This window comes from Rhinolophus sinicus, linkage group LG11 (genome assembly GCF_036562045.2).
Source record: "Rhinolophus sinicus isolate RSC01 linkage group LG11, ASM3656204v1, whole genome shotgun sequence".
NCBI lineage: Eukaryota > Metazoa > Chordata > Mammalia > Chiroptera > Rhinolophidae > Rhinolophus > Rhinolophus sinicus.
This window is the reverse complement of record NC_133760.1, coordinates 29,508,411-29,535,027: the sequence shown is the minus strand read 5'-3', so window position 1 is coordinate 29,535,027 and position 26,617 is coordinate 29,508,411. Positions and strand designations below refer to the sequence as shown.

General features: G+C 43.8%; 1 protein-coding gene and 1 long non-coding RNA gene across 11 annotated transcripts; one reads left to right on the top strand and one right to left on the bottom strand.

Annotated features, from left to right (window-relative positions):
• Window positions 1-561: 561 nt before the first annotated feature.
• Window positions 562-11,908, bottom strand: ATXN1L (ataxin 1 like). Of its 6 annotated transcripts, none has more exons than XM_074314629.1 (4): window positions 11,767-11,908; window positions 9,380-9,447; window positions 9,173-9,283; window positions 562-8,191 (listed from the first exon to the last, which is right to left on the bottom strand). In XM_074314629.1, the coding sequence occupies exon 4, from the start codon at window positions 8,069-8,071 to the stop codon at window positions 6,005-6,007; it is 2,067 nt and encodes a 688-aa protein (XP_074170730.1). In that variant the 5' UTR covers window positions 8,072-8,191; window positions 9,173-9,283; window positions 9,380-9,447; window positions 11,767-11,908; the 3' UTR covers window positions 562-6,004. The 6 variants fall into 6 exon arrangements, with proteins under 6 accessions (XP_074170730.1, XP_074170729.1, XP_074170732.1 ...); XM_074314628.1 differs by having other exon boundaries at window positions 562-8,188; XM_074314631.1 differs by having other exon boundaries at window positions 9,182-9,283.
• Window positions 11,909-24,724, top strand: LOC109461240 (uncharacterized). Of its 5 annotated transcripts, none has more exons than XR_012490137.1 (6): window positions 11,913-12,033; window positions 14,909-15,039; window positions 18,197-18,307; window positions 20,937-21,126; window positions 22,548-22,593; window positions 22,872-23,535. It is a non-coding gene; the product is annotated as an uncharacterized LOC109461240 (long non-coding RNA). The 5 variants fall into 5 exon arrangements; XR_002139666.2 differs by having other exon boundaries at window positions 22,867-23,535; XR_012490136.1 differs by having other exon boundaries at window positions 11,909-12,033; window positions 20,937-22,593; window positions 22,872-24,724.
• Window positions 24,725-26,617: the final 1,893 nt, after the last annotated feature.

Sequence of the window (26,617 nt, the reverse complement as noted above, 5' to 3'; positions counted from 1 at the left end):
CATATATATATATATATATATATATATATATATATATATATATATGTGTGTGTGTGTGTGTGTATGTATATATATTAATATATAATATATACACACACACATATATAATGCACTTAGGATAGTTTGTGGCACAGTAAGTACTCAAGAAGTGTATCTAAGTCACTAAGTTGTGTGAGTGTTTCACCTCTTACCAGTGGCAAGCTTTTGGAGTTACAAGCAGTAACTATCACTGGCACTGACTTATTCCAGCAATTTCTGGCTGTATTCGAGGAAAGAAAAAGAAATGGAAAAACGGCCAGCAGCGAAGACATCTACAGGTCCTTTTGATTGATTGTGCTAGTATCTACTTGAAGTACAAGTATACTTCTGGTCTCTGAAATACACACCAACAAATGTGCGGACCATGCCTCCGGATTAGCTCACGTAATCTGCCCCAAGCCCACCACATAAAGATGGGCACCATTTGCTCTCTATTACAAGCTCTCCCATGAAGGGCTTCTATCCCCCACCCAATGGCCATCATCTAAGGCTGGGATAGGAAGAAGGCGCAAACACCAAAAGGAAAAGCTAGTAGTTTATATAGATAGATATATAGATATATAGATATTGATATATATTGTGTTTACATAGTCCACAAGTTAAATGCAGGTATTCATAAGAAGAGCATTAACAATAAAAATACAATCTGTGTGTAGCCAAGTACAGAGACTTAAAATGGTAAAACAGCAAAAAGGATCTCACAAAAGTACAAATATACAGTACAAATTGATTTATTTAAAACAGTTACAAAAAAGCACAACAAAATAGAGATTATCCTTAGAATTATTAATGCTTTGTTAAAGATCAGGTAGGATTAGAGGGTAAGAAATGGTATGGGTGGGGGGAGCACCTGACTAGTTCTAAGGCTTTAGATACAATGCAGTTGATTACATATTAATTCAGCCATTACATACTGGGGATGGTAGTTGGGGGTCAGTAATTTATCTACAGGGAACTCCTACACCAATCAGATCCATCCAGACCTCCCCAGTGGCGTCCTTCTCTACTTCTCAGGACCCTAAAGCCAACTGGATGACAACATTCCCATCCTCCTTTCTCCACCCCATTCCCTATCCTTATATTCTTCCCTCCCCTAAGGTGCTGTGCAAGCTGAGAGCAGTGTGCTCTCTGCAGCTGGAACATATACTGTTTTGGCTACAGGGATCCTGTGTGTGACTAGGAAGGTTACAGGGGACAGCCTTATTTAATACTTCAAGTTTGCCACGAATACAGTCTCTCCCTCAATATGAGATTCTCTTGAATGCAAACATCAAGCAAATGAGGGATGAACCCTGCGTTCAGCAATACCAGCAATGCACTAACCACTCACAGCTCACAACTACGTGCAAACTCCCTGTCCCGGGAGTGGGTGTAAAACCACTGTGTCATCAGCTCATGCTCTCTCTCTCTCTCTCTCTCTGATGAACCTCAGTCCCCATGACAGTCATAAAAACAAATAAATGCTTGCAAGTTTGACAATAGGTAAAGGCACATGGGCTGCTGCCACACACTGCAGACAGGAACCCAATTTGAGGCCATCTTTACCGCTGGGTATTTGCAGTAAGAACGGCTTTGGGACCACACAGACTTTTGAGTTTGCAATCTACCGGGGGAGGATCTAGGCTTAACAGGAGAACTAACAAAGAAACCTTAGTGTGAAAAGTGCATTTATTACTACTGTTCCTGCTGGGGAGGTTCAGCAGGGCAAAGCGCACCACCTCGCCTCCTTCCGCCCCAGGCACTGTGCATAGTCTGCAGGTAAGGAGAGAGTGCAGTCGACTCGAGCATCTCGGGGGGCCAGTCATCCCAGGCCCAGACCAGGCTTCTGGCCCAAAGATGGATCCTAGACTTGAAAGAGCAACTGACAGCTGCAAAGACCCAGATGCTTATTTTATTATTGCATAATGTGGGAGGCCTTCCCTACCCCAGGGAAGCTTGGAGGGTGAAGGCTCCCCAGCAAAGGGCTAATAGGTTCCTGGTCAACATCCAATTTAGCACAGTTCAGCTCTTCAACTGTAGTGTACACTTTTTCCCATCTGGAAAGTATTGTAGCTTCAGTGTGGGTTAGTAAACTTAGCCCTAGGAGACCAAGAAACCTCCCTAAAACCTGGCCTCTGCCCTATTAACTTTGCTTTTAAGACTGTGACCTAATCTCCCATGGCCAATTAATCAGCTTATCTTTACCCCAATGGACCCAGGCCCTTTCCCAGTCAACTCATGCCCACCCTTCATCTCCAGTGTGATCACTCAACTCTTCAATATGCCTGCTTGCTGCAGGTTTAAATCATACCACCAACCTGTGCATCTCCTATGATGCCCACTGGTAAAAATAAAACTAAACCCCACAGAGGGGCTATTTCAGTCAAACTTCGAACCCTCCTCCAACCCCAGACCAGAGTTCACATAACTGGAGCCAGATGAACCTCCCTGGGATGCTGACACAGGCCCTAACCTGGTTCCCCATCATTTATTTTTAAAAACAGGATACAAGATACCACAAAGGAAAGAATACACAGAAACCACCCACTAGTAAGCCCTTGTTTCTCCCTCAAGACATATTTGGAACCAAAGGGCTCCCCACTAGTACTGAAGCCGTATCCCTTTGGATTCACCAGTCCACCAGCAGCATGTCACACTATCCCTAGTCACCGTGACTTTGCTATAAAGGAACACTTGCACAGGTAAGAATGGACAGGATGCCGGGATTTCACCTACATAGCCAAAGACACGGAAGTATGGAGCCATAAAGAGGAGCAGGCAGGACAGTGAGCGGACAGCAGCAGTGGCAAAGCAGCACAGACCAAAGCCCTTGGTGTTTCGACCAACTGGGACCAAGAGTGTAGAAGGGTGAGTCCAGATCCGCTGGGGCCCCTTCCCACGGGTACAAGTACTCAGCTCTGCACAACCAGCTCTTCCTCCCATCCCTACCCCCTGCCATCCATGTACACTAATCTTGGTAAGAATGATAATCCAATACTTAGCTGTATTACCCATCCTTTACCTGGTTCTCCTACTCCCAAAGTGGTTCCGGCATTTCTGATGACTGCCCAAGTTAGCAGTCCTCCTTCCTACCCCTAAGCTCTGGGGATGGCCTCCCACTGACAAGCACTGGCTCTGGCCTTCTTCAATTGCCCATTCCCCAAAAGGCTGACAGCTTCCCACTAAAAGGCTCACTCTCTCAAAACCACTCTTAGGTCTCTTCCAAACTTATTAAATTCCTGTAAGGAGAAGGGACACACCACAGGTTACTCTATTTCACATGCCTGGAAGACTGAACCAGAGGGAAGAGGTGAGGGGAACGTCTTAGCTCTGACCAAGATTTAGAGCAGAGCTTCTCCTCGGAGACCATACTACAAAACCATACCATACCTCTGCAGTTCAGCAAAACGAAGTATTAACATATTACATATGCATGGCACAGTATCAAGGGAGCTGCTGGTATTGCTTTACCAGCAAGAGACAGAAGGGGAACAGCAGCAGAAAGGGCGGGCCCAACTTGCCAAGGTGTGCAAGATTTTCCCTTTCCAGAATTAAGTGGAAGTTACCCGGCTGGGTAGTGGGGTTATTTGATTTAAACTACTTGGCCTGTATCTGGTTAGATATGGGTTTGCTCCCATAAGGATGCTCAGTTGGTGTCACTGGTGGACAGTTTTTGAGTGTTGACTGTGTGCATCTCACTGTATTCAACTGAGGAGCCTTCCTATGAGGAAGGATGTTTCTGAGAAACCCGTGCAAACAATAACCCCTGGGAATGAGTTGCTCATGGAACAGACGGAGATGAGGACTTCTCCCAGGGCCACCATCTGAGACGATTCCTCAAGACTCAGCCCCACAGGCCCCCCACCGTAGGAAAGAAACCAGAGAAAGCAGCATTCAGAGAGAATGGGGGACAGAGAAGGGAAAGGGCATGATCCCAAATGAGTAGAAGGTTGAGTGTCCACCAGACGGGGTTGGTGACTTGCGGTCAGGTCGGCAGCTTCCTTTGGATGAACCTCCAAAAGCCGACTGACCAGGTAACTGCTCTCAAGGAATGAAACAGTGGAGTGTAGGGCTTGTAACAAACAAGCCAGTCTCAGTCATTTGTTCCCCCTGGAGAACAACCTTTAGCACCTGAACACTAAGAATGACTCCATTCTCAGAGTCCCCCTCCCCCCAGGAGGTAGGTAAGATTATTTATCCCCATTTGGCAGCTGGGGAGGAAGTGAAAGAGCAAGAGGTCACAAGACTTGCCTGTAGTCCTTGACAGAGCAGAGATCAGACCTCAGAGGTTTGAGACTCGTGATAACAGGCCAGGCCTCAGCCAGTCCAACTACATTTCTCAAGGAAATGCCAGGACCATATCCTGGGAGAATCCTCACCAGAGAGCTGGCTGGACGATACCCTGAGTTGCTTCGAGTCTAAAGACCCCCAAAAAAACAAACAAAAAACCCACCCACCCACTTGAAAGCTGGTGGGGGAGCCTAATTCTCAATACCCAGTGGAATCCCACAGTCCAAGCTGATGCTAAAAGTTGTGAAGAAAACATGGGCTTAAGACACAGGGGGGCAAATGCAACTAAGATAGAAAATACTCTTTGCAGAGGAATACTCTACCATGAAATGAAATCTAGATTTTAGGTATTGAAACATTATCAAGATTATCCCAGAAACTTAGAGCTGGCTGTGAAAGGGGACAGCTTGGAGAAGCCTGAATTCTGGGAGAGGAAGTGGAATAAGATGGGAGGAGCCGTGTAAAAACACCAGGATAGGCACTACCCAGCCAGGTGTACCTGCCCTGACCCAGGGCACAGTTCCCTTCTTGTTTCTCCACCAAGCTGTTCAGTTGCAGAATGGGGGACATGATTCTGAGTCTTAAAAAATAGAAAATGTAACTGAAGGGGAAACCAGAGAGACCCCTACACACCAAAAACTAGAGGTCTTGGTCAGAGTGGACAAAACTAATTTTTTGCAGAAGGGGAAAGGCAGTGCAGCTACAAATTAGGCCCAGGTCAAGACACCATGCAGAGAGGTTAGGGCAGCAGAAGGGTGGGGGCCGCGCAGGCACTTAGGCACAACATAGACAGACAGAGGAGGGGTGCACGGGCTGGGGAAAAGGGTCCACTGATTCTTTCAAAAGTCACGATTACCAACTAACGATTCAGTACAATTTTGAAGCGGGTCTGGCATGCTGGGTAGGAGGCGCTTTGTTAGATATGCTACCTGTCCAGAAGCCCTACCTACAGCCCGGTCAGCCTGGCCATCCGGTCTTTCTCCCCAAGTCCCCCGACTGGGTCCCTGCCAAAGCAGTACTTCACTCTGAACCCTGGAGGGGCTTCTCTCTTGTGGTGCTAGAAGCCTTGTGGGAGGAATGGTGAGGAGAAATGGGAAAGGGCGGAAGCGGGACCAACCCGAGTCCAGCAGATGAGTGAGTGCTCCTCCCCCACAGACATCTGTAACAAAACCACCTTTTAAAGTGCACAGCTCTCAAAAGAAGAGTTCTAGGTGGGAACCCTCTTATTCCAACCATGGGCCTCCTGCCCTCCCACCACAAAAAAGAAAGGAAAAAAAATTCAGACAGTTGAACTGCTACTATAAGCTGTGGATCATCATTTTTGGCTCTTTCTTTGCTCCCTCCCTCTGCCACCTGCTCCCAAAGCCTGACTTCCCCTTGCAAGAGCTAGGGATGGGGAGGAAAGAACAGGGAGGCCCTGATATTTGGAATGTTTCTTATCCTGCGTGTACCCCTTCCTTCCTTGGCCCAGGCCTGCTGCTCCCCATGACAGCATCCTCTGGGGCTGTCCTGAAAGGATGCCATGGGGTAATGAGCAACAGACCCTGCCTTGGGAGGCTGCCTTCATGCCTCCTCTTCCCCCACCAATCTCACTGCCAAGAGAGCCATTCCTTGCTCGGCATGTGCAAAATCCTCTGCCTGCTCACGCTGAGGCCCAGCTCTGGGGTAAAGCCCCAGCCTGGTCTGGGAGAGAGGTTCATTTTCCTGCATTGGAACGCCCTTCGATGGACAGCTTTACCTCCTGTGGAATGAAAGAGGGACGGAGCAGTGCAGCCCGTGCCTCCTCCCCTTGCATGCTGTATCTTTGGAAGCTTGGGGTTGACCAGCAGGCCTGAGCACCAGGCTCTGGCTGCGAGGGCTCTACCACTTGGGAGCCCTCGCCTGACGGCTGGCTCTTCCCCTCACTGTCACATTGCTCTCTGGGTCCCAAGGCTGTCCTCTCAGGCCTTTCTCGGGGGATACCCAGCTGGCCTGGGGGAGCACAGCTGGCTTGAGAAACTGAGTTACTGTTCAAGCTCTGTAAACTGATAGAGATGCAGACATCTCCCACCTGTAGCCGATGGCAGGGCAGAGAGAAGAGCTGTGCAGTCCGCCCAGGGCTGCAGGAGGACCAACCCTGGCCATATACAAAAAAGGGGTGCTCAGGGGGCACCTCAATGCTCACTTTGCTCTGCTGCTCACCAACCACGAAATGCAGCATGACAAATCCAGGCCACTGGCTCTCCTGAATGTCCACGACTGTGCTAGAGTCGATCTTCAGTCCCCCACTTACTTCGGCACTGCGCACAAAATCCTGGGTCTGGAGGTCCTCCACCCGCTTCAGCTCCCCCGTAGCCAGCTGGATGATGGCGCCTTTCATGAAATGGGAGGGCAAGTGAGAGGAGGTAATGGGGGGTGGCGTTGGCTCCTTGTCTGGAAAGATGGCTCTGGCCTGCATGTCCAAACTTGATGCCACCAGGATCTCCGAGCCCATGGGCAGCAGGCCTGGGTCAGTTCCAGTGGGCACCAGGTTGCCATTGGCTACAACCACTGCTTTGGGTAAAGGTCTATGTTTCACCGGTTCCTGATGGGATTGAGGATAGAACCCTCGGGCCTGGTTTTTCTCGGCCATCTCTGCTGGGTTCCTGGCTGACCCTCGCCCCTCACTCTGATGGTCAGGGGTATGACGGGACAGGTTGAGGGGGCTGGGCTCATCTTTCCTCTGAGCTGCCACCACACGATAGTCCTGAGAAGCTAAAGCGCCAACTACCCGCTGGACCTCAAGGTCGGTGTCTGGGGTCCCTCGGTGTGCTGGCACTGCCACCTCCACCCGCGCCGTCTGAGAACCTGAAAACAACTGTCTATCCACCACACATTCTACCACTGGCACCAGTCCCTGGCCTTCACCCTTGCTGTTGGGGGAGTCAAGGGCTTCACTTTCTCGTCTTACTAAATTTCGCTCTCGCTGTCTCTGTCCGTTGGCAGCAGCTGCTTCCAGAGCAGACTGGCCCTCCTGAGGAGTAAGAACTGGGCTGGCACCTGCTGGAGGGGTTTCATGCAAGGTGTACCCAGCAGGTAGCCTGGACATCTGATAATAAATGGGCATCCGTCCTGGAGCGAGGTCCAATGGCTGAGTACTCGAGTGATGTGGCAACTGCCCAGGTGAGGTGGTGGCAGAGGGGGCTTTGTTGAATGAGTGGGCCGGGGAGGAAGCCTGGGGGGGAGGAGTGGCTCCTTCTGCCAGGAGCGAGGCATATGGCACAAAGTGTGGAAGGTGAGAGGTGGCGAGGTTGGCAGACGGGGAAAGTAGGGGACTCGGTAGGAAATTAGGTGGCACAGCATAGGGAAGGCTGTAAGGAGACCCGATAAACTGCAGAGAGGTGGATGGGAGCTGAGCATAGTGGATTGGGGGATAGTGGATTCCTGGATGTTGAATCAGTGAAGACGCTACATTAAATGTGGGGGGCAAGGGGCTCATGTTCACCACGGATGGGAGGCCAGTTGGAGAGAAGGTGGCAGGTGGCACAGCCACCTTATACAGCATGCCATATTGGTCCACTGTCAGACCAGTGATGGCCTCAGAGCCATCACCCCCTAGGCTGACTCTGGTTCCTGCCTGGCTCTGCCCAGCCACCACAACCCCTCGGGACCATTCAGAGGCATCACTGGAGGGTGTGTGGTTAGTTGAGCAGCTGGTAGTTCTCCCCATATCCTCGCTGGTCACGGGGAGGTCTCGTTTCTTTGGTGGAAGGCATTCCTGACTCCTCTCATGAACAGGTTTCATATTGCTTTGCAGTGTTCCTGGAGCCTGGAAGGGGTCGGCTTGCTCCTTGGGGCATCAGAAGGGGCTTCTCTGTGGCTCCCCTGCACCCCTCTCTGTTGCTGGCTGGGGTGCCCACATCTGCTAGGGAACAAATCAGAGGCAAAGAAAAGTAACCTAGGGGTGAACTAAGTCAAAGGAAATAGCACAACTGTGCCCATGAAGGAAGATGTAACAAAGGGGACTGCTGGGGCGAAAAGAGGTATGAGAGGGGGCAGGCAAGGACACTACCCTCCTCGCTCATGCAGCCTCGGACATGAAAGAGACAAACAGTCACAAGGAGCTACAAGGAGAAGCATAAATAACCCTAGAGAAACCAACAGCTTCATGATTAGTTGTGCCTCTGATGGGGAGCTTGACTATTCTCAGCCTTTTCCCCTAATGGGAATTTGAACACATAGTCTTTGCTGTTGACTTTTTTCTAAGTCTCTCCTTTTGCCACCAAAGACTCCTGCGCTATCTTCTTTCCTGAACATAAGACCTCATCTTCACTTCCTTCTCCCAGACTAATTTGAGTTCTGATCTCACCTATCCCTAGCTCCCCGCGCCTCGGGCCTGGTTAAACTTTTGTCATCTTCTGCCTCGTATTGCCACTACCTCAAGGACCCAGGTGTCGGTAAGTCCTCAGGTCTGCTTGTGTCTTGTTTTTTTAAACTTTGATCCCTAAACGTATCATGAACATTAGCATCTTCTTTGCCCCATAAAACACTACATTCAAACTTGGGCTCTGTGGGGAGAGTGATTGTATGACCAAGTTCTACAATTTATTTGTTTCTCCTCGTCCCCAAAAAGCAACAAAATTCTTCTGACCTCATAAAGACTTCTCGTTCCCTAATCTGGCAAGACTTCTTTTCTTCTCAGAGACCACCTACTATTTGCCTTCTTCATTCATTCCCTTTCTTTTTTCCTTTGTGTTTTGTCAATGGCTCCTACTCCATCGTAGGTCTGCTCTAGGCACCACTTCCTAAAATTCTGATTCCATTCCTCCAAGCACTCCTGTTTATTACTATCTTAGGTCTGTATGATTCCTAAGAAAGTTCTCTCTCCCCTTTCTCTTGTTGTCACCTTTCGTACATGCTTTTGTCCATTGTCATAAAGTATCTTTTTGGTCTGAACACTTCAGTGCATATGAACTTTGTCACCTATTTCTTCCAATCAGGCTCCAGTTCTTTAGATCTGAAAAGAGATTTCTACATTATACTCTGCTCTGTTTTTCCACAGTTGAATCCCAGATGTTTTTCTGCAACAAGGTATCTAAAGCACCTGTATTACCTGAGCTTCCAGTACCGCTTCTGAGCAGCTGTAGTAAGAAGCAGTGTCCTCCCCGCTGGTGTGGGAACCTAGAAGACAGACATGGATAAAGTAAGTAGGAGCCTAGCCTCTGACCATCTCCAGTGTCATCAAGAAAGGTAACTCCAGGCCAGTACGGTGGCTCAGGTGGCTGGAGCGCCCTGCTCCTAACGCCGAGGTCACCGGTTCGATTTCACATGGGCCAGTGAGCTGCACCCTCTACAGCTAAGATTGTGAACAACAGCTCTCCCTGGAGTTGGCCTGCCCTGACACGGCAGCCAGATGTTGGCATCAGCTGCCGTAGGCTGCTGTGTGCTGCCACGGGCTGCCGTGTGCTGCCGTGCGCTGCCATGAGCAGCGGGTGGCCAGCGTGAGTGGCCGGCAGCCAGTGAGAGCTGCCATGAGTTGCCGGCCTATGACTGGCGACCAACTGCCTCAGCTGGGGGAGCGCAAGGCTCCAAATACCAGCCTGGGCCAGGGAGCTGTGTCCTACACAACTAGACTGAGAAACAATGGCTTGAACTGGAGTAGGGGCGGGGAGGGGGGGCACGGAGGGAGGCGGAAGAAAGGGGGGAAAAGATAACTCCAAAGCCACAAAGATACTAAACTCCACGAGTCCCTTCGTCCTCTACTACAAGCATAACATCACATTACAAAAAACGCGATCTCTTAAGCTTTAACTTGTAGGAAGACATCCCTGGAAAAAGTTTTCCATGTCAAACTTCATTGTTTTCCTTAACATCATATTCTTCATTGTCTACCTGTTAAATTTTCCCAAAGGTTAAATTTATTCCCCAGAGATTACATTTGCTTCCAATCCCAATTCCAGGTAACTGCACAAATAAAAATGGAAGACTCAACATTGTTCCCATGGGATCAATAGGAACCAGGAAAAATCAGCTTCACAGATTTCACTTTTATTCAAGGCTGATGAAAACATAGTTGTGGAGGTTATTTAAATGAGAAAAACGGCACTAGAGAAAAAAGAACAATTATTTATGTTTCTGGGGCAGAAAAAGAGGTCAAGGGGGAGTCACTCAAGGGGAAGCCTTATTAACAGATTTTTCAGGGTAAAAAAATGGTCTCCTGGGTGTGTGTAAAATCTTCTGAGTGACAACTTGGTACCAAGTGCTGAATCAGTTGTGACAGAAACTAAAACATTGCCTGGGTCCCCACTTAGCTAACAATGGGGAAACAAAACTCACGCTAAACTGTCAATACCTAAGTCTACAGATGCCAGACACATCAAGCACTGAAGAATGGAGCCTTAATCTCTGCAAACAGAAACAGTACTGAGTTCTCTGAGAAACCACCCACTGTCCTGTCCAAGTTCTACAGACCACTGCAAGCCTCAAACCAAGCTGAAGACCACTTTTACCTCTTATAAATACTGGCACGGATGTACACAAAAAGGTGATGAGATAAGAAAACAAAGTGGAAAGACAAATTCTTAGTTCCATAAACACAAATGACACAATGGGCACAAGTCGTGCATCCCTTCTTTGTAGGCAGTTCCAGTAACTGAAAAGCAGTTAGCTTTCAGCTTTCTCCTTCATTCCTAACAAAAATTGGGGTCACGTCTTCAACCCCAGCATGATCCTTGCTCCCTGCAACTAAAACATTAAAGAAAACCTGCCTCTAGGTCACTGAGGGGTTAGCCAAATACAGGCTAATAGAAGGACTGAAAGAGCCAAGAGGTCTGCAGGAATGACAACAGAGACAAGCCTATGGACAAGGCTTGTGCACCACGCAAAACACATTTCGGAATGTCAAACCCCGGCCTCTGGAGGGGCTCAATGAGGATTTCTCAAGGGGAAGACGTAGCTTGTGACCCCAACCGAGCTAACGGGGAAGGAGGACTGTTCCAGAGAGTTGCCAACCCTGCCAGCAGAGCCAAGGAATCGAGAGACCAGAAATCGCTGAGGGCGAGAGGTGCGCCCGCCAGAAAGCGGAGCTTGGAAGATACTAGAGGTTATGGCTTCCCCCAGTGATCCCGCAATCCTTGCTCCAAAAAGCGTAGGGCCCGAAATTGGTAATTCAAGGTTTAGAGAGTGGGGGTCGACCCTTCAAGCAGAGGGGCAGGGGCCAGCAAGTGATGCTTCCTTGTTTGGGGGCCCCTTCCCGCCGCAAGGACTCAGATACCCCGGCCGGTGGGGACACAGCCACGGGCGCGCCGGAGCCTGAGGCAGCTTTCTGGGCTGGGTCGGAGGGAAGCGAGCCGGGTCTAGGCGCGGCCTCTTTCGCTCTATCGGTCCGCGGTTCGACGGGGCAGCGGGCTCCGTAGGGCCACTTCCTCCGGAGCTCCGAGCCCAGGCCTGCATGGCCCCAGTGAGACCGGCCCGGCAGCCCTCTCTCCCGGCGACACTCACCGGCCCATCTCACGGCGCTCTTTGGGCTCCTCCCGCTCGTCCCGGAGCCGCCGCAACTGCGGCCGCCGCCATCCCCGGCCCCGGAGCCGCCCCACACCCAGCGCCCCCCCAGCCGGGCGCCCGGAGATGGCGTCACCGCGCCCCGCCCCCGGCGCGGGGAGATTGCGTCACGCCTGGGACTGAGAGCGACGCCTAGGAGTACCCCGGAGGGGAGGGGGTGCCCCCCAACGCTTCGTCCCCAGCGCGTCGTCCCCAGCGCCCTCTCCGGTGAGAAAACGAACTCCGTCTCCTGGGCCTGAGTCACGTGAATCCAGGGCTGGGCCAGAGCTCCCACACCTTGACCCCACAATGACCCCTCCATCTTTCTACTCCCGTAAATTCTAGGAGCTCCCAAGCAGAACCCTGGGTCTTAGCCATCAGCGACCCTCATTTCCTGCATTTCCCAGGCCTGATTTGTGAAGACTCCTCTGGGGAACCCTAGGGAACCTGGAGGCGACGTGGGCCCGGGAGAGTAAGGAGATTCCTCTGGAGATTCAGGGGACAGATGGGGGTTCTTTAAGAGTTGAGAAATGGCTCTGAAGGGGATGAGAATGGACGGGACCCCAGGATCTAGGGGAAGGGGAAGCAAGTAATGGGAGACTTGAAAGACTGTAAGGAATGAGAGGAAGAGGTTTAGTACAGTGGAAAGCAGCTTAGTTTAGTGGGAAGAGGACTTTACTACTGGATGAAATATTAGGTCACCATTGGTTGAAGATTAACCAGTCAACTCTATAGTAACATGAACTTCTGATTAACTTAACTGAAAAAAATGAACAGTTAAATTTGTGCTTTGATTACAACTGTGTAAAATACACTAGTTCTGCACACAGACAAAACTAACTAAACAGAAAAATAAGTTTAGGGCGGGCCCCATGGCTCAGGTGGTTGGAGCGCCCTAACGCTAACGTTGCCGGTTCAATTCCCACATGGGCCCGTGAGCTGTGCCCACTAGAGCTAAGACTGAACATCAGCTATTTCTGGAGCTGAGCTGCCCTGGGCTGCTGAGTGATACCTGGGCTACTGTGTGCCACCATGAGTGGCCATGGACTGCTGTGTGCTGCCATGAGCTGCCATGCGCTGCCGTGGGCTACCGTGTGGCCAGCGTGAGTGGCGGCAGCCAGCATGAGTGGCCCGCAGCCATCGTGAGTGGCTGGCAGCTGCCGAAAGCTGCCGTGAGCTGCTGTGAGTGGCCAATCAATGACTGGCGAAGGACTGCCTCAGCCGGGGTGAGCGCAAGGCTCATAACACCAGCATGGGCCAGGGAGCTGTGTCCTACAGAAATAGACTGAGAAACAATGGCTTAAACTGGAGGGAGGAGGGTGGCTGCAGAGGCAGGGGAGTTTAACTATTGGAGAGATTGAATTCTGAGTGGATTTTTTTTCCATTTCAGTTTCTGCAAATTCTGTTCAATAAATAATAATTACTTTTTGTCTGATTTTAAAAGTACTGGCCCTGGTCCCTATGCTGTAGCTATCTGGCCTTTGTAAAGTCATTTTACTACTTTAGATTTGGGTTTTCACTTCTGCAAAATGAGGAGCTTGAACTAAATGAAAGCGTGGGGGTAAAATGTAGATAGAAGAGCGCTCTAAACATTTTAAGTGAAAAAATAAGCAAATATGTACAGTGCAGTATGTATTTCATGTTAAAAGACATATAATATTATAGTTGCATATACAGAGGGTGCCAAAAAAATGTATACACATTTTAAGACAGGAAAAAAACTTAAAATTGTAATAATATACACCGATTAAAAAAGATGAATACAAGTTACCGGAGGTGCTCAAAGTGGTTACAGTCAGCATCCAGACACTTCTGATTACGTGAATTACTGCTTGAGCAAATTTGACGAAAGTGTCCACTTGTATACTTTTTTTTGGCACCCCTGGTATTGATGTATCTGTACAGAAAAGGAACGGAAAGGTATGTAACAACTAGTTAACATTGGTTATCTTGGGAGTGGAAAGTGGAATTGGGTGATCGCCAAGAGGAACAAAAGGGATTTATTTTACTGTTTGGATTTTTTTATGAGAATATTACCTTAGAGATATTAAAATGAGTAAGTAAGTAAGATATTAAAATACAAATAAAGTATATGACCTCTAAGATTATTTCGAGGGAATCCTTAGGCCTCAATCTTGATATTTTTTCACCTGAATGGGCACAAAGAATCATCAAAATTATTGAACTACACACACACACACACACACACACACACACACACTTCTTCCACCAGTGGGTAAAACATAGTGAAGCTACTGATCTGTAGCCATCTAAATCAGGCTTTGCTTCATGAATATTAATATTATTCATGACAGAATTTTTCTTTCTGTTTGGCCAACAAGGAAGTCCTGTGGTGATTCTGTTTTAGTGCTTTACTGGCATTCTGGTTTCTAGTTCTTTGCTTAGCTCACTAAATTGGTATTAAAACTGCAAAAAAAGAAAGAGATCCTTGGACCATCTAGATGTATTCAAGGATAGCTAATTTTCCCAGATCAAGATATGCACTCAGGGAACTGCTCTTTGGACAAAGAACAGACAAAGGTAGATGCAAGCAAAACCTCTTTTTGACTACCTGCATTATTACGCAATGCAAAGGTGTGTCTGAAAAACACAGGTGATTTCCTGGTTTGATGCTGCAGTCCCCAAAGGGCGGGTCATATCTCTGCTGTATACCCTGTTTTAGAAATCTTTACTCCAAACAATCCCGATTTCTTTGGTCATAGTACATATTGATAGTATGAAGCGCCATAGTGTCAGTTTGACAGAAATGGTAGTGATAAGTAAGCTAATGTAGCTTTTAGATTTAACACAGTAAAATAACCAAAAGTTACCTTATTTCCCTAAATATCTATATTCTCTGTTATCTGGATAATTATTTATTTATATTAAGTGAACCTGGCATCTAAAACACTGTAACTGACTCAATAAATAATTGTTGAATGAAATTTCACAAAGATATCCCACAGTAGGAGACTTTCCTTGTTAATTCTTTTGCTGCCACATCCTCATTTCTACTTATCTAGTTAACCTATTTGCTATCTGTTTTCAATCTCATATGAAAGTCCTTCATTTTATTTCACTGAGTTGGTTTTTTTCCCCGCAGAGTTTAAAGAACTGATGAAGTGAAAGGAGATTTTTAAAGGTATCTGGGACATTCGGACACTGAAGAGTTAAACTTCAATCTGTTTTGTCCACCTCTTCTCTTTCCCTGGATTCCTATTGAATTCCTTTGATGTGAGTAGATTGAATTTGTGTGATGGGAGAGCTTGAGCTACTCTGTTGGTAGAAAAACAACAAAACCCCACCGTGCTGGTTATTCTTCTCCCTCAGCAGGCAGGAGTTTCACACCATCTCTCTGGGTCTCCTAGTTCCTCCTTTGGTAATTTTTTTCTAGATTTGTAGTACAGGCAGAGGAAGCTCAGACAACTATCCCAATTCTTTCAGACATTAAGGAATCAAACTTGAACTTGTAACTTGGCAAACCATGTGTGTCATAACAATAGGAGGAGGTGGCATTTTTCATACTGTCACATCTTCCTGCTTGTTTGCTTCAGCATGTAAAGGTGCGATTTTAGGAAAGGAATTTCATCTTTGAATACCAGTGATTGAAAACAAAAACTAACTTCGAGTAACATAGAAATTACCGAAATACTTACTGGATTTTGCTTCCCCTAAAAACATGTTGATGTTTGGTATTAGATTATTTTTCAAAAGCTTTTCTAGAGGTCCCAGTGTCGAAATGTGTAACTTTTAAGCTCGTGTTTTATCTTCTCTGAACAATTCTATGTCCTCGTTTCTACAGGCTTTTAATGTTATGTGATCTCTACCAATGGGGATTTCCCTTTCAAATTCATTAATATTTTATTTAGAAGGAAGTCTTATAATGTCTCCATAAGTGACTAATATGTCCTTAGGGGAGGGGAATCTCCCTCTGTTGTCTGCTTCCTCTGGCATTTGCCAAAGAGTTTCATGTTTGTCAGAAACTTCCTGCAGAACTCTCAAAAGTTTCAGTAAAAGCACTGATGACTGGAATAAACTGGAGGAAACCTAACCCTTACTTGAATTGCAAGAGTCATATCTGGGTTCACAGAGAAGCCAGTGCATCCAGGCCATTAGTGAGCAGTCAGGAATTTATTACATGGGGCTTGTTGAATGAATAAAGTGGATGCTGAAAAACTGGAGCCCTCATGACACTGATAACTTTCTCTTTCTCTGGGAAACTTGCTCATCAGGCGATTTATGAGTGTTGTACCTTCTGGTGACATTATGTTCAGCTCTGTTTGCAAAGCTGATCACCTTTGCCTTCCAGTCAATTTGCAACTGGTTGTCAATCACCTAAAACTCTTGGAAAGAAGTAAAAGTGAGTAATAACTCCAGGCAGCCCAGATCACTGAGCAATCTACACCCCTACTGCCGCCCACCCCTACCCTCCTCACCCACCCAGTGACTTATCTCCTAAGACCTTACTTACCAGCTTTGGAATTTAAAATAATGTTTCTGACTGGTGGGAACGTGGGAATGATTATTACAGTGATCAAATCATTAAAAAATTTCCAAAGACGGTTATGTATCTTGACTGTATCAATATCAATATCTTGGTTTTGCAAGATGTTACCATTGGGGAAAACTGAGTAAAAGTATACTTTGGATCTCTCTGTATTCTCACAAATTGAATGTGACTACAATGACCTCAAAATAAAAAGTTTAATTTTAAAAAGTTCCCAAAGGTTTAAAATGTAAAAGAATGTTCGGATTACTGGACTTCTCTCTCCACCAAGGCAGAGCATTTTATCTAGTCAAGCTTTTTCACATGTGCAGTAACTATTAAGTTTTAGCTCCCATGCAAATTTTTCTGGACGGGCTTCCTTACCCTTTTTCAAACACACCAAAAAAAAAAAAAGCCATTTCTTCTATCAGGTCACAGCTCAAGTAGTACTAAACTCATGAGTAGAGGTAGTAGCTGACATGTTTTCTTTAAGTCCAACTTATTTTCTGTTGCCTTTTGCTCTTTCCTCTTTGCAGTGGATCACATGAGTGAATAGCTCCTGATAAACTGCAAAACTGATGATCTCTGATTATGAGGATGGTTCAGGTGAAATAAGTATTGCACATAACAGTTTTCTGAGTGCTCCGTAAATAGCACTACTTACTATTGAATTTTACTATAATCTGTTGATAGAGGGAAAGCTGTTAGTCAAACTTCTAAACTGATTTTTGGGCATTGTTTAGCCAAATCTTGCAGAGGGTGTTTGGGCATTACTTAGATAGTAGGGGCCTAAGAGAAAACCCAAAATAAATCAAATTTAGGCAAAGCCAATGGTACCCATTTTGTTACCATAAACAATGGGGATGACATTGATGGTGTACACAGAACTTGTGAATTTTAAACTGCATGTCCACATATTCTTTTATTTGATCCTGATAATCCATGATCCATATTATTATCCAGAAATATTTTATCCTCTTCTTACAAATGAAGAAATTTAAATATGGAGTGCCTGAGTGATTCAACCCGTTACTCCTAATCATGTGATCGTGGGAAGCCATTTAACTTCGCAGTTTCAAGTTTCTCAGCTGTAAAATGCAAATATTAAGGTTTGTAATAACATATAAATCTCACATAGGTGGTATGGGGCTCATACCAAACTATATATGAAAACATTTTCTAAAATACAAATCACAATATGCATGCTCCTCTTTTAAATAACTAATCCTTTTACTACAAAAATAATAAATGTTCACTATGGACCATTTGAGAAATAAAGTTAAGCTGAAAGAATAAAATAAAGATCACCTATACAAGCACCCCACAGAGCAGTGGTTTTCAACCAGTAGCAGGAGTCAGAATCTGAAGGGGGTGTTCAAACATAGATTCCTGGGCTCTACTTCCAGAGTTTCCAATTCAGTATTTCTGGGGTGGGCCCAAGAATCTTCATTTCTAACAAGTTCCCAGATGAAGCTGGTGTTGCTGATCTGGCTGAGTAGTTGTTTCAGGCCAGGGGACATTCTCATCATTCAGGACATCCATTCTAATTGGACAGTGCCTTGCTGTACTTGTTATTGAGTATGTTGACTATCACCTCTGACATAATTCAAATATTTACCATAAAATCAGAATTCGTGTTTCAAAATATTTCTTTTTATGCTTATTTTCTTCCTCTTATTCTCCTTGGTTTGAGGTTCCTTCACCCCAGGATAGGGTTGTCTTATGACAAAGAGGGCCCCTCCTTGTTACTAAATTATATATCTTTTAAAAATCACACATCTTAAATAACAGTGATTAGAAGCATAAAAACCAGTAATTCAGAGGTGAAAGACCACCTAAATTCTTTTTGTTTCTTATTTTGTAGGTATGTGTGTGACCAACTCTATTATGTTCTTTATTTTGCAGTGAATGTGTAAATTAAATGTGAACACTCTGCCCCAGGTTCTAGTGGAACAGTACCTGATAGAAATTGCTAAGAACTGTAACGTGCCATATAAGTCCACGGCAACCATTATGGTGAGTACTTTCAAGAAGGGAGAAGTGACTTAAAGTTCAGATTTTTATTGTGCACCAAAATATTTTTTTTCTTAGGAGGGTGGCTTTCATAGTAGTTCTGACAGGAGTGTAAAGCAGGTGAAATTTGTACCTTTTTTCCTGTCCACATTTCCTGACAGAGCTTGACTTCTGGTAACTGTCAGATGACCCTTCAAGGCTGTTCACAATAAAATAAAAAACAAAGATGAAGGTACCTAAAGTGTTAAACCCAGAAATTTGCAAAACAGTTTTAGTTCTGAAGATCTCAACTTTGTCCTGGGGATATTTTTGCATTTTAATAAAGAGATCGTGGAATAAAAGCTACAAGATCCAAAGTCACAGAGCACAATCATTTAGTCTTAGTTAAAAGTATGAGTGCTGTAGTGAAATGACCTATATTCGCATCCTAGCTCCACCATTTATTAACCATGAGACCTCCAGCAAGTGACTTACCCTCTCAAAGACTCAGTTCTCAGGACTGTAAGAAGGGAGATAATAGAAGTTAATGGTTATTAACAAATCTCATAAGTTTGTTGAGATGATTAAATGAGCTAATACATATAAAGGACTTAAATGCAATGCCTGGCACATCGCAAATGTGATCAAATTTTGCTTTTTATCATCATCATTATTATCACAGAGGGTGGATTAGGCTTCCAAAAGGTGGTCATGGCCTGTTTTAGGGCAGAGGGATTTCTCCCTAATGCATCTCAAATCATTTCACATGGGGAGCAACTTGTTTTAGCAATTGATAAAGTTGTCTCTGCTGACTTTTTTATAAAAGACGGCCTGGTACTCCGGTGCCAAGCTTGTGCTTAGAGCAGGCATGAAGCCAGAAGAGGAGTCTGTTCCATCCTCTGTGTTCCCACTGTGCTGCCTTCCAATTGCTGGGGCCGCATGTACCATGTTGGATTGGGGTCTTTTCTGATGCTTTGCTCCTGGTGGTTTCCTGATAGGGACTCTTACTCATTTCTACCCTTTCAAAGAGTTATATGGTTCACTGAAAAATGATACATTGTAAAAAATGTAGACAATACAGAAAGGGACTGTGAAGAAGTAAAAGCCACATGAAATGCCACTAGAGATGTGTCCAAGGGGTCAGCCTTGGACTTCTTTTCTTTCTTCCCTACATGCTAGGTGATTTCATTCAACATCATGGTTCTTAATACCATGTTTATGGTGAGGTCTAGCTAAGGCCTCTAGGCTGATGTGAACTCCAGGCAGATATATCCATCCACCTTCTTGAAATCTTCACTTGGATATTTCAGAGGCATCTCAAACTCAGTATGTCTAAAAGTGCTCTTACACTTTCCAAGAACCTACTCATCAACGTACAGTTAATGGCAATTCTATGCTAGGGCAAAAATCTTGATATCAAAAAAAAAATCTTGATATTCCTTGACTCTTCCCTTTCTGTCAACCCCTAGCCCCCAACCAATCTTTAGCAAATCCTAGTTACTCTGTCTACTAAATATGTCCAGAATCCTGCCACTTCTCATCATCTCCCCTGATAGTACCCTAGTACCCTGGTCTAACCTGCAATAATCTCTTCCCCGGATGATTGCAAAAGCCTCTTAACTGGTTTTCCTGCTTCTACTTCTCTTACCCATTAATTGATATTCAATATAGCCATCATAAATCTGGTTAGTACCTAAGTCAGATCATGTCACTCCTCTGCTTTGAAATCCCTCCAATGGCTTTTTATGTCACTTAAAATAATAGGCAACAGCTTTTGTATGAAAACTACACCCACTCTCACCTCTTCTCTCTAGCCTCAATCCCTTCAGTCTCCACTTTGTTTACTCTGCTCAGCCATGCTGGCCTCTGGCCTCCTTGCACTTCTTCAAACACACATAGCTGATTCCCACCCCAGGACCTTTGTACTTCCTGTACTCTGTGTTCTCTAGCTATCTGCCTGGTCCCTCCCTCACTTCCTTCAAGACTGTATTTAAGTGTTCTCTTCAATAAGGCCCTTACTGCCTACCTTCTCTAAAATGTCAACTTCTTCCCTCTTCTCTGCTTTATGTATTTTTCTCTATTGCTCTTATCTCTATCTAACACACATTTTGTGATCTTTTTTGTTATCTGCCTCTCCCACTGGAATATCGTCAGCTCCATGAGGACAGGGACTTTCGTCTGTTTTGTTAACTGTGACGTTCCCAGTACTGTGCCTGATTTATATTAAGTAGTCAATAGAGTTTGTCAAATGAATGAATAAATCCAGAGTACCAGGTTTGATGACCTTTCTTTTTTTTTGTTTGTTTGGTTTTTTTTGTTGTTGTTTTTTTGATGACCTTTCTTGTAGATATTGCTATGCATATTTATGTCTAGCTTTTAGTCATTGGTGTACCACAGTGTCTGACATCATTGGCACTCCTAACACAGGCACTGAAAGAGAGAGAGAGAGAAGAAGCACGTGGGCCAGAAAAGGTTGCTTTTCATCATCATTGACTTACACTAGACTCTAAGCCTCATGAGGGCAAGAACCATGTCTCTTTGCTCACCGTTTCTTCCCCAGTGCTTCCAAGAGTACTTGGCATGTAGTAGGTATGCAATAAACAAATGTGAAATAAATTGAGAACCCAATGTGATTCTTACCCTCTTGCCTTAGGTTGAAGCCCCAGCAGACTGGGTCAGTGTTGAATTTACCAACGATGTCAAGAAAGGTGCCCTTGGCAATAGCGGTGGAACTGTAGCAGGATGTGGTGATTCACTTGGGGCATCTGCCAATGTCTGCATCAGAGTCCTTACCTGTGCCATCCCCAGTTCCTTGTTTCTCATTCCTTCTTCGTGAAAGACAGGTCAGTATAGAAACTGAATCTGAAATAGGAATACCAAGTGCAACTAGAATGTATTTCTAAAGGAGCCTTTGGAATGGTAAAATGATCTTTGTGAAGTTTCTTAAGGCCAGAGGAAATATTTGTAATCATTAAGCTTTTATTTGATGTGTTTTTATGCTGAATTCATGAGAAAAGAGGACTATAGTCTTTTATCAACCTCTTGACAATGCCGCGCTACAGACTTCGAAGAACATTTGTATGAGCTGGACAAATTTGAAAGTCTTTAATGTACAGTGATTTAGACTCCTGTTTCAGGTTAGATATACTCAATTTATATGTAATGAAAACAGTTTGCTTTCGTGCTGAAAATAGTATAAAAATCTCATAACTGTGTATGTCCATAAATCTGAAGAAGTCAAATGAGTGAAACCTAAAGAGACATAGACATTAATTTTCTTTACTCTTTGCTCCTTCAGTATGAAGTAAAGAGAAATTGTTTTATTCTTTTCACCTTGTTAGGCATTTCTGACCCCATGAAGCTCTTTTTTTTAAAGATTTTTATATTTCAGATGTAATTTAATTCTGATTTTCCTTGTTGAAATTATTTGTCCGAATAGCACCTTATGTATTGCTCACCTTCTACTTTTGGGATGGAAGTCCTCTGATTTAAAAATTAAACAAAGAAAACTTTATGGAAAATTTAAACATATGCAAAATTAGAATAATGTAATGAACTTCCATGTACCCATCACTCATTTTCGACAGTTGTCAACATTCTGCTGCTCTTATTTCATCCAGCTATTTCTTCCTAACACTTATTTTGAGAGAGAAGGAATTTAAAGCAAATCTCAGACATTATATAATTTCACCTTTAAATACTTCAATATGTATCTTTAACACATACCCGTTGTTTTTACAATATAAAATAATGTCATTGTGATGCCCAACACAATGAAAACAATTCCTTAATATCATATAATATTTTATATTAAATTTGTTTATCTCAGAAATGCATTTTTACAGTTATTTTGGGGATATCAAGTTTCACATATTGTATTTGGATGATATGTCTCTTAAATCTTTTAATTTCTAACACTTCCTTCTTTCTGCCTCTTCTTTTTGTCTTGCCATTTATTTGGTGGAAAAAGATTTCATTACACTGAATCATCTTTCACAAGTAGCATCTCCAGGTTCAAAGATAAAAGATTTCCCAATTCTTGTATGAGGCCACAGGTGACAAAAGAAGCAAAACCCAGTCCCTCCTAAAGCTGATTTCCAGAAGGCATAAAAAGAACTTCACCTCAAACAAGAAGGAAGCTTGACTGATAAAGTTAACTTAATTTTAAGAAATATATTTATTGAAGGCTTACTGTAAACAAAATCTGTCTTGGGAAACTCAGACCAGTTGCTTCCCAGTGATATATATTTTTTTTTTTTCCCAGAATGACTCCTATGAGAAGAATTATTTGTTTCCTACACTGATTCCTAGTAAGTATAGGAAATACTGGTGTTAGTTGAAATTGCTTCATATTTGTTGAAGGGCTTTTAATTGTTATAAGACTATTCACCCCTCCATTGGTGAGAGAAGTTATAAGTGATTTACCAAGAGTATAACGTGTTCCTTTATGGTAACTCACAGTTATCAAAGTGAATGTGGATCTCAAAGAGATCTTTAACACAGAAAAAGTTTTAAAACCACAGGTAGTCATCCTGTCACCTGTTTTGAAAAATTGTGGTGTTTTTTTTTTTTTTTTTTTTAAGTCCAGATTGCCCTTGAAGGAGATTGCCAACAAAATGTAAGCAAGCACTACCATCATTTACATGTTGGGGGAATTTTCTAGTTTTTTCAGCCATATGATATGCTGTTCTCTCAAAAGCAATAAGAGCCTACTGTCTTTGAGGCTGGGATTTCATTCTGGAGGACACATTGTTGTCACTTTTAATTACATTTACTGAAACGAACAGGACCAGAATTCAACCCCCAAACTTCTCCAAAGCCAGAATCAAGAGCCAAGACTGGTTTTGGTGACTTTATGCTGCCTGATTTGCCTGATGTAGAACCTCAAGCAAGCCTATCTAGTAACTATTATGATTCCGAGGAAGTCGATTTTGAAGATTTTAACTGGAGACTTGAAATGCTGAAGAAACCCACATAATTCCTTAGTCCTGGATTGAGTACCTGGGAATTAGGACTCCTGGGCACAAATTTTAATATGGCCACCGATGTGTGCATCTGAAGTTTTCTCATTTATTAATATAATTCCTTCTCTCTCTTAAATTCTATGGTTCTCTAATAATGTGTGTGTGTGTGTATACATATATAATAGTACAATTATTCTTGTTCCTTAAAATTCTGTACTTCTTATATGAAGATTCCTCACCTACAGAATTTTATTAATTGTAGTCAATAAACTTTTGTTTTCTCCTGGATTCTTATTTCTCACATAATTATCACTTTTTCCAGGGAAGCAGAATGGTGTGTATTAAAATCTCATCTCTGTGCTTAGTAGCTATAAGACTTTTGGCAAATGGTACCTCCTATCAGATGTGCATAAGAGAGCTAAGGAACTAGAGGGAAGAAAATGAGTATCTTAAGGAATGGGCAAATACTAAGAGTGAATGAGAGAAGTGGTGTCAGGAAATCAGTGGACTCCTGCATGCCTTGGTTCAAATTTAGACTCTACCACTAGCCAGCTGTTAGCCTCCTTTATCTCACCTGTAAAATGGGGACAATAATGAAGATTAAAAGAAATAATGTCTATAAAGCTCTTAAACACTTAGTAGGTGCTCAATAAATATGTTTCCTTTCTGGTTTCTATTATTTGCCAAGTTTCAGTGGACTCAATATTAGTGATTCTTTGAGACTGGATAAAGGAGAGGCTAAGAAAACAAGATGGCCAAATTAATTATTTTTTGTTTGTTTGTTTCTTGTGTAACTGGCATTTTTGTCTGTTTGTTTGTTTTTTCTTTTTAAGAAACTCTATTTTTTAGAGCAGTTTTAGGTTCACAGAAAAATGTCAAATTAATTTTAAATGCAATTATTAGTTATGCAAAATCTTTATTTCAGAATCCTATTTTATGTGTCCAGGAACATTTACATGGCTCCTTTTGCATGTGAAAAAGTGAAATCTGTACGCCAATTTCTCTCTTTCAAAAAATCAGTTTGGTTTTGAGAGTTTTATTCCAGGATATCCCCCTCCTTATCAAAGAACAAACTTATTCAAAGAACATGGAATTAGAGGGAGGATCTTCCAATCCAAGGCCAGGGACTGATCTGCACAGCAAGTTGGCTGCCTCTCCTCAGGAGTAAGGCACCGCACCCTGGCACCGGTTGGAGTTCTAGATCATCTTCTGGCATGTGTGAGGAACTTGGCGGGGAAGGAGATTGCTGTTCCCCGAACTGGGTACCAGGAACTGGGTGCCCTAGTTACCGTGGATGTCCCAACACTTCTTGGACTTCCCAGGCTCATTTAAAAGCAACTTGCAGGACTGACTGATTTTAAAGAAACAAGGATGGGACTGTGCACCTAAAGGAGAACGAAACCAATTTATTGTGGATCCTTCTTGGCATATAATGGTGTCCATATTAAAGCAATAAAATGACTTGAGTGGGAAACAATGAGTCAGAAGCTCTGCTTTGTTTCTGGATAGTGCACCTTCTCCAGTGGCGTTGGTTTTGTCTTCCCTAAATGACAGCATGGCACCATTTCCTCAGTTAGTGTTTGACTTGGTTGCAGTCTCATACCTGGTGAGATTTTTCACTCAAAAAGCTCCAACATAATACAGAATCATTTACAAACCAAGTGTAACTACTCTACAAAAAAGAAAATATAACCTAAATATGACATAAAGCATCTCAGGTGGTACTTCAGGCTGCCTCTTTAAAAAAAATCTCTAAAGCAAAGAGGGAACTTGGCCAAGCCTCATATCCTCTTTGGTTTTTACTTTGAAGGAACATAGAGTAGATTTCCCCATGTTCTTGGTAGGAGGTCAAAGAGTGTATGGAGTTGGCTGTTAGAATTTTAAGTTTTACATCAGGATTTTGTCATAACTGAAGGATTAATTCCTAAACCCTCTTCTCAGGCCAGGATAAATGGTGATTAGGGACCATGCTTAAAAGAAATGTGAAAATGCTTTTTGCAAAAGCATTACATAAATGACAGAGGGACTAATTTCTCCCTGACTTTCAGGCTTATTTATAGATTCCAGTCACTGAAATGGTAACAAAACAGGCCAGTGGAACTGCCTCTTTGACTCACGATACTGCATTTCCTATAGGGTTGCGTCCCCTCTTCATTCTCCTTTCTCTACTGAGATCTCTGGCACATGGAGAGCAGGAAGAGTTCCCTGTGGAAGATGCTGACCATATTTCCACAGAGAGGGCTTTCCCCATCTGCTGTAAAGGTCATATGGCTTCAGCTGATGATACTGAGTCATTTAAGAACCCCTCTGCATCTAAGTCCAAGAGAGATGGTTCCCTGCGCCCCCCATTCCTCCCCCACCTCCCTCCTCAGGACCACAGAGTCCAACTGCATGCCATGTCTTCCAAAAGCTCTCTTTCACCGCTGTAGTTCCTAGTGATCTCTCACTTTTCTGCTTTTTTTGGGAACTCAGACGTATCTGCTGAGTAATAATATCACTGGTTTTTTTGGATTTGGGGATTTTTTTAAAAATCTAGTTTTCCTCAATGAGATTCTAATTATCTGGAAAGTATGGATAGTCCCTTTTGAAGTGCCTGTTATAGCTTCTGTACACCCAGAACAGCATGATGTAGTTGAAAGAGTCAGGCAGCACGTTTGGTGAATGATTACTATATGCGCCAAAAGATATATTCAAAGTTGAAAGGTTTAGATTGGAGTCTGGTCTTTGCTGTACGTAGGTGTGACAAATCATTTCATTTCTCTGAGCTTCTGTTTTCTCATCTCTCAAATCGGGATAATAAAATTTATCCTAAAAAGAGATAATATTTGTTGAGCCCTTACTATATGTCAGCTGCTGTCCTAATATTAATACTTTAAGTGTATCAGCTCATTTAATTAACACACCAGCCTTAAGATGCCAATGCTGCTATTAACTCCATTTTACACATGGGGACACTGAGGTTCAGAAATGCTCAGAAATGTTAAGTAACTTGCTGAAGCTCACACAATAAAGAGAGGAAAAGCAGTTTTAAACCCAGGCAATTTAATACCAGAAACCAACACTTTTAACTATTCTATAATGCCTATATGCTTTACAAGCTCATGGTGGGTGAGAAGCAAATGAATCAATGCATATGAATACACTTTTGTAAATTGTAAAACACAATGCACTACTGTTACTTGTAGTGGGCAATCAATAAATGCTTTAGTTGAATTGTCAGGTGGCACAAAAAAGTTTTATACTTATATTCTCATGATGCTTGATACTTTTCAAAGTGCTTTCACACATTTGATCTCTGCATAATAAGCTGCTTTGAATCCATTTTGGAATAAGGCTAGTCATAAATAAATACTGGCCAGCTGAGGAAATA

What these genes read in the sequence shown, in the direction of transcription:
- ATXN1L (XM_074314629.1), bottom strand. Translation starts at nt 8,071, where the DNA reads ATGAAACCTGTTCATGAGAGGAGTCAGGAATGCCTTCCACCAAAGAAA.